At 38.6% G+C, this 8,579-nt stretch overlaps 1 protein-coding gene across 1 annotated transcript; it reads right to left on the bottom strand.

Annotated features, from left to right (window-relative positions):
* Positions 1-4,804: 4,804 nt before the first annotated feature.
* Positions 4,805-6,110, bottom strand: LOC118276858 (uncharacterized). The gene has a single exon (XM_035595438.2). It carries the CDS (start codon positions 6,090-6,092, stop codon positions 4,911-4,913), a length of 1,182 nt encoding a protein of 393 aa, XP_035451331.2. The 5' UTR covers positions 6,093-6,110; the 3' UTR covers positions 4,805-4,910.
* Between the last annotated feature and the right edge of the window lie 2,469 nt (positions 6,111-8,579).

The raw sequence follows: 8,579 nt of genomic DNA on the forward strand, positions 1-8,579 counted from the left end.
AAAACATAGAATGGCATGTCGGAAATTTAATTTCTTTCTCGATCGCCGTTATTACGTCATTCTAAATTGTAGAATATTTCAATAGTGATATTTTTACAGTTTTTCGAGAGGTACTTATATGAATTTGCCCACCTTTTTTATGAACATTAAGAACATACATACGCCTATCTCCCATTGGGGTAGGCAGATGAAGTTGTTATGAACATTCGAAGTGTTAAAATTATATGCCCATCGTCATTTATTTTTAATTTCCATAATAATCTTACTAATGTCTTTGGTTAATTTGTGGCTTTGTGTGCGTGGTGTCGTTTGATTTTACTGTTAATTCCATAAGACTGGACTGCCTCGTTGGTCGAGTGGTCGCAAGTGCAACTGCCGGACAAGATGTTTCGAGTTCGACTCCCTGGTCGGGCAAAGTATTTCAGGGCTTTTTTCGGTGTTTCGAAAATTTCTCAATAATAGTACGGAGTCTGGAATAATGCCCAGTATATGGGAATAGGCTCACCCCCTATTACATAGGATTTATATTAACACAATGGTGAAAAGTGGGTGTATATTATATTGTCACTAAAACCACCCCAGTCCCCCCTTAACACCTGTAAGGGGCACCGAGTCCCCTTAGTAGACCTGCATCGGAGCCCCACGGTGCAACACCTGTTACGGCACATCCCTACTTTAATAGATCCTAAAGGACTTAGGTCTTTAGTTACAAAACTAGGATACCTAAGTACCTACATAATGTATCAGCAATCTCTTCAGGCAAAACTCCAGACGCACCCTTAAGTTTTAACAAGCTTAAACATAAGATACCTTTGCAATATAAATGTAAATTTCCCAAAGTATCCCGGTCCGAGCGAGAGGCCTAAGAAGTGGCACTTTTATGAACCACGTCTAAGCCAAATTTTAATAAAATAATTCAAGATGGCTCCTATAAAACGAACTTTGAATATGAAAAACACTTTGATGGCTTTTGGTTCATATTTTAAAAAGGTTTAGGTAGGTAGGTACCAGCGGACCTACATTAATTAATTTTTTGTATAAACTTTTCATTAAGTTCCTTGGTTACGCTTTTTTTGGCCTGAAAGTTGAGTAAGATCATTATTTATTTATTTATCATAAATATGACATACAAAGGACAATACATACATACAATTGAAGTACGTAGGTGCCACATACCACTTATAATTTTTCTTTTGTTTTATTACGGTATATTGCGTAGAAAACCTACAATATGACAGTGAGACTAAAATAAATGGTAGGTACTCGCATCTAACAGGATGTGTAACAGACAGGCTTTGTTTTTATTTGCAGAGAAAATAAGACAAGTACTTACTTACTTGGGTACCTCTGTAACTTTACATACATACATAGGTACCTAATACTAGAATCATCATAGAAAAAGACATAGGTACATAGGTAGGTAGACACAGCTAAATAACTTAAAAATGTCTGTTGGGCTAACCGTCACTAATTACATAGTTACTTACAAATAAAATGTAAAATATTCATTAAGTTTATATTACACTAGCTGTTGCTCGCGACTTCGTCCGCGTAGAATAATGACTTCTGACAGAATTTTGGATTTTTTTTTCGATATAATTATTCTTCTAAAATAAAAGTAATCTAAGTTATTCCTTAGTACATCAGCTGTGCGCCAAAACCGTTCCAACTATTTCAAAGATTAGCCTGAACAAACAGAAACAGACAGACAGACAAAAATTGTAAAAATGTATATGCATAAGTATATTTCAATATTACCTACAAACAGATTTAATCGTCTAGATTAGTAGTGTGAAACATTACAAAATGAGTGTTTAATATTAACTCGTTTCATTTAATTGTTACGCTATTAAAATCTATTAATTGTTCTCACTTTCTCAGTACTAGCTAAATACCTGCCTAACACAAATAATTTTCATTTAACTTAGATTAGATGGGTAATTGGTTACTTAGGTACACTTAGGTACTTTAAGATAGTACAGAGATCAAAGTAGAATATTTTATTATCTCAGTAGTAAGGTACCTACTAAATTGCTCTATAAGTTTTTACCTATTTAAAGACGAGTGTGAATAATTTGATTTTATATTTCTCGTTTATAACACGGCCGTAAAAGTAATTTACGTGTTGAATAAAATATTAGGATTTACTATGTTTTTTATTACTCAGCAATATCATAGTTTAGGATTAAGTAGGCCTATGGCTATATTAATATGATATGTATACTAGGGTGTCCCAAAAAAATAAAAGTCGTTATTTTTGAACGCATACCCTCTAATTATTTTCGAATAGTGTCAACATACACGTATATAAAGTTTCATTTACCTAGAAGCATGGTAACCCGTGCCGACTTGCCTTGATACATGTCAGTACTTGCATATTTTGGAGCGTCGGAGTTATCGTATCGCAGTGCTTGTTATTACTTGTTTATTTATTAGTGATCATATTGTTTACGTTTAGTTAAGATGTCAGGGGTATTACCCACTTCTAAAAAGTACATATTCTTCATAGTTTATGTAAAACATCAAATTACCGGTTCGAAATTATTGCCCTCCAATGGCCAAGAATTGGCAATTTTGTTTTACAACATTCGCGAAGACAATATAATCAATGAAAGTGCAATCCTAACTATTCATGAGTGCATTATTTATCGGGAAAAAGCCCGTATATCAACTAAAGCATTACCGAACTGTGTTAAGAAGCTAGTAACCTTATACCAAGTTTGGAGAGATCTACAAAAAAATGCGAACAAAACGCAAGACTTATTTAAACGGCGTCGTCAAGTTTATTTCTAATTTGGACAATTTATTCGACATTGCATATCAGATTCGATGCTCAATAAAGATAGGTGAAGATAGGATCTTCCTGTACCGACAGAAAGAGTCTGGCAAGCCTGGTCAATTAGCTGGAGTGGACAAAAACCGGAGCCTCGGTAAACTCGCTAGGTAGGCTGCAGCTCCGGATCAGGTATCAGCTCTACGGGGCCCATCTATGGTGGTTTAATGGCTCTTTGTACCGCACGGGTCTGGTTCTGGTCGGGCGACGAGCTACCATTTGCTCGCCGTCCGCAGAACAGCACTTACGGTGGCCAGAGATCGTTGCGCGATCCCTGACGCCCGGAGTGCCTCTCGCGACGGCTGGGTCTTGAGGAGGTTCGTTTCCTTACGCGTTCCGCTTCTTCCTTAGCTAGCATGACTGCTTCGCAGAAGGAGGAGATCGCTTTCCAGTCTCCCTCGCTCCACACCATGGATTGAACCAATGTCGAACGCGAGAGGTCGCCGTCGCCGAGCACATCCCTGAGGACTCGGCGGTGCTCAGCCCATACAGGGCATACGGCCACCTGTACACCAATATGTTCCAACGTGTCCTTCAGGCGGTCACTATTGAGGCACTTGGACTCAACATTGACGATTATTCCATATGTAACTCCTCCAAAAGCAAGGCCTTGTTCGATGATTTTAAAATTGATGACAGTTTCCTACACTAGGTCCTATTCATGGTCAAAGAATGCTATTTTTCTACAAGTAAAGGCACAAATGTTAATACTGAAAGCCGTTAATGATACAAACAATGAGGGAGCAGTGAAATTAATGCAATATTTCAACGAAAAAAATCACACTTGAAAAGGAACAAAAACAGTTGTTACTACATTGCGCATAGGAACACAGACTGAAATATCCTGACTGTAGAAGAATGCCATTACAGAGGAAATTTTATATATAATATTATTTTAATAATAAATAAATATTTATAATAATAAACAATATTAAATTATAACATTAATGCTAACTTTAAGTGATTTTCCTTACAATCTTCATACAATTTTTTTCTTGAAACTTTGACATCAAGTCGGCACGGGTTCCCGTTATCCGATACCAATGATATTTTTTATTTTAGTTATTATGGTCAAATAGAAAAAATATAGAGGGTATGCATACTTAAAATCGAAAATTTTTTTTTCGCCCTTGTTGGCTGGGACACCCTAATGTATACAGGTCCATAGATATAACCAGACCTGCCGACTACCTAGCGGGTTACCGGGGCTCCGGCTCGAAAAGCAGGAGTAAGAATCCGTAAATTTTTAATCAGTTAGAGTCTGACACTTTCTCTCGCCTCACTTAAGGCGGAGAGCAGAAGTCATTGGATGATTTTCCCCCCTCAAAAAACTAAAAATAAGGTACTTAGATACGAACTCTAAGTGCACACGTAGTCTGTGTTCTACACAAACAGTGTTTGCAACACAAGACAACACATTTAGAACAGCTTTCGTAAAAGATAAAGGATAAAAGATCCCACTTACGGATAATTTAGATTTGTAGCTCTACGTTAACGCCTAGCTTTTATGTCTTCTTCGCTTTCTTTACACTGAATGGGAAGGTTCTTCCGTGTCCTATATTTTCTAGGCGTTGTAAAAAGGAAATTGAAGATATAACATAATGGCTTTTGCTCCAGAAGGGCTAAGACTGGCCGTTTTTTTAGGACGTCATGCCTTTAATACCCCCCTTTAATGAAGGGGTAGGCATAGGTGCACATAATGCCAATGTACACCCACATTACACAATTTTATTTATGTTATAAGTCCCATGGTAGTGAGTAAGACTGGCCGTCTTTATGAAATATATTCTCTGGTATGGTATAACTCTATGGTAAAAAAACTAGTATGAAGTAACATGAGGCAATCTACGAAAACTAAATAGCAAGAATTATATAGGTTAATCTAATTGTCTAAAAATTTTGAATGCTGCACCTACTCGCGATATCAATTTCGTGTCATGAAAATGGTGCCATTTCGAAGCGGCCATTATTTTATTTATTTTATTTATTTATTAATTTATATCAGGCAACGAAGGCCCATATCAATACAATAATACTATACTAAAACATAAAATACTATAAATACATAATTCTTATATTAGTTATTAAGGTCACACGATGTGACGATGCGTGGCGTCGTATTACGCTGCTCGGTGTCACGTAGCCTGCCTCGAAAACGTCGGTATATGACACCCTTCGGCCAAAATTCTGCCTTGAGGAACTTCTCGAGATGTTGAGTTGGAACTCGCACCACAAACGACTTGAAGTTGGTATTTTGACGCGGTTCCAACCTTACGACCCTCAAGGTCCAGTTGGTCTTCACCTTCACATACTCCACGATGTCCTCAACCTTCGTGGTGTGGTGTAGTCGGGACACATACAGCAGCGTCGTAGGCACAGCTGGACGCAGCAGCATGTTTGGTCCGGTCAGTCCAGTACCGCACTGATTGCGAGAAGTAGGCTTCTTCTTCTTCTTTTGAACTTTGATGAAGCCATCCTCATCACACTCAGGCTTTCCTGGACAGCGCTGTACCGGAATCCTTGATACGGATTCACAGCGCCGGTTCTGCTTACCCCTTTTTGGCTGCTTAGGTAGCGTAGCAGCTGTTGTGTTGGCGGCAGCAATTGCGGCGTAAGCTACTTTGGGGGTCGACGTAGCTTCGCGTGACGTGTTCTCTGCACGTGGAGAGACACGAGGAGCGGCGGGGCACGGTGCATCGACCTCATTATTTGCACTAGGCGATGAGTTCAGTTTCGCCGATGCAAAACTGCTGACTGAAACGTTTTGCGCCCCGCGACGTGTGTTCACGTTGGCTTCGTCTTGAGACCTACTTTCCGAAACAGCATTGCGTAACAACACTATCTCGGCACGCAGTTCCTGGATGGTAGCATCAGACGTCTCCAACTTGCACTGCATCTGGGCCAGGCTTGACTTCAACGATGTAATATCTTTCAGCAGCCTGGTGACATCTACGTGGTCGAAAGTGACGGGCGGCAACTTATGTAGCTCCTTCGCCACAAATGTCGGAACGTCGTCAGGGTCGGTCGCCTTCATAAAGGTGATGATGTCTTGGACGCTTTTATCCGTACCATCTCTCCTCCTCGATGGCATTTGGTCCAGCTTCCCAGTCGTTTGGAAGAGTAGCATCTTGCCTTTGCTGATCTCGTCTTCCTTGAAGTTCGACTTGCAAATCTGCATGATGCTGATCTCGTCCATGGTGTCGATGGCATTTTGTATAAATGCCAACAGCTCGTTTGCGATAAGTTGTTGTGAACTCATTGCGAAATATCGGGCAGCGACTTATGAAACATACGTACTCTATAAGACTTTTACAGTCTGTGATCAGCTTGCTTTTTATTGTAGTGAATACAAACATAAGATCGATTAGCTAACAAATAGGTAAATGAGTAATTAGGAAAGCGTCAATCAATCTTTTGTGTTTAAAATTTCAATTAGAACATCCAAAAATTTCAAGTAACTATATATGCCTTGACTTAACAATACTATACTCGAGCCGGTATCTATAAATAGCACAAATTCCGATCAGAAACTAAAACAGCTGAGATCAATTTTCTAAACATCTGTGTTCAAAGGTATTTCCAAGACCTTCAGCTTCCCTGTGAAATATTAAACAACATCTTCCGACCTTACTTCAGGCCTAACGGGCTAAGCACATCGTAGGCACTAAAGTGGCCTCGAGCCGGTCAGGTTATTCCATTAGTGGTGGCCACGGGCCGCGCGCGCATCGCTTTTGGGCCGATTTTAAAATAATTGGACGGCATAACTGGATCATCCGAGCTAGGTAAACTTTGTGTTCTACTCAACGATACGATTTTAAAACTATCAAACGGATTTTCAAGCTAGAAATTGGGTTATTTTGGTTTTAATTTATCGTTTGAGCTAGTTGCGTTTTTGTTATGAGACTGGTGACTCAGTATGAAATAGTCTATAAGTTAGAAACATGCGTGATGTCCCATTGTTATCTAGCTAGTTCTAAAAACTGGATCACAATATAATAGTATAAGTTATAGAGCACAAATCCCATAATGATGTCTAAACAAATGTAGTCGTACTCGAAAGAAAAGTTATCAGAGCCATTTACATCAATACAGAATCCATTATCCTCAAACAGCGAATAGGTAATACATATTCAATCGCATCGAATAAAGTCGATGGTACCGGAGGAGCTCCGATTCTCAAACGGTTACAAATTGCGCATAATCATTGACAGTTCCCTACCCCATCCAATAACAATACATAAATTACCCGCAGAATAAACGTTGTCAATAAGAGGATCGGAATCGGCCATTCCTTCTGCGATTGTAAAAAGAAACGGCGTGATAAAAAGTTTTGGAGAGCGTGAAATGGCTCCTGAATTCATTACGGAACAGAGTTGAATGTCTTGACTTCTTCCCTTTAATCGATACTGGCATCGTTACAATATCTAAGATATGTACATTTTTATCTTCAGAATAGTCGGAAATGATCTTGGATATTGAAAAGCTTTAACTTGGCTGACAGCTTGAAAAATACTTCGGAATGTCCCGAAAGTAGGACAAAAAGTACGCAGATTATGGAATTGAGTTGAATATCTTTATGTAACTATTTTTGTGATAGGTTTGGGAATAAATGCGTGTTCATTCATCATATTATTGATGATAAGTGAGCCGGCTGAGTGAGCACAAACTTTCCCAAGAAGAATCAACTTGTTGAAGTAACATCTATCTGTTTGTTAGCTTGTTATAAGTTCTACTAACTTTCATACTTTTATTCTGTTGCTGTTTTGTAAAAGTATTACGGAGTGAGATTTATAAAAGAACTTTAATTAATAATAAGAGCACTATGAAAAATCTTTTGATGCTTAACTTTTTAAAGGGATTGAAGTTGTTATATAAAAAAAAATTACATGCTACATAACTACCTAGAGCTCCTTAAGAAAAGGTTTATTACTTGTTCAAATAAAGATAATGTCATTTTCCATCAATGCTATAGCCCTAGAACATCTGAAGTTCAATTTCCCGCTGCGGTTTATAGCATTCAGTGTGGCGCGGCGCTGCGCTTCCACAACCGCTATTTCCTTTTACGTATTTCGTCCAATAAAGCCAATTTACTGACCGAACGCCACCGGACTTTTTACAGATCGACCATTTAATATTTATACTCGGTGTACTTAATATTTAGGTGCACCCTCCGAATTAATGGCCCGGAGATACTTGCCCTAGTTTCCCAAATAAAATTTTGTTTTTAGGTTTTAGTATGCTGTTAGGGATGGTTCGATAACGACATTGGGTCGGAAGGTACGAGTATTGAAATTAAATTGTCGGTGTTTTGGTACTTAAAGTAATGTAGGTAAGTGCCTCTGCTGAGTGATTGAGTACCGACAACACTAAAGTGGGACTTTTTTGTGTCGTAAAATGTTGAGCACTTGGTTAAGTTCAGTCGTTCCGCTGCTATAATAAAACATTAATTTCTCATGATCTTACTATATTCTTCAACTTGGATATGAAGACAGAAACGTTCGCTCTTAAAATATTAATCCGCGAGGGTCTGAAGGTAACCGCATGCTCAAATATTCAGTTGCCTCTAAGTCTAGATAGTTTCTTCAACCTCAACAAAGTTTGACCAGGGGTGCCGGCTGCCAAGGGTGGCTACTTACATCTCAAGTATTTCGTTGTAATTTATGCAAGAGCTCGTTCACGTTTAACATAAATGCCGTCCAATATCAATTATACGAACGTTTAAATGGACATTATCATTACATTTGAC

This window comes from Spodoptera frugiperda, chromosome 27 (genome assembly GCF_023101765.2).
Source record: "Spodoptera frugiperda isolate SF20-4 chromosome 27, AGI-APGP_CSIRO_Sfru_2.0, whole genome shotgun sequence".
Classification (NCBI taxonomy): Eukaryota; Metazoa; Arthropoda; class Insecta; order Lepidoptera; family Noctuidae; genus Spodoptera; species Spodoptera frugiperda.

Excerpts from the sequence above, each read along its gene's own strand:
- LOC118276858 (XM_035595438.2), bottom strand. The coding sequence starts at position 6,092 with ATGAGTTCACAACAACTTATCGCAAACGAGCTGTTGGCATTTATACAA.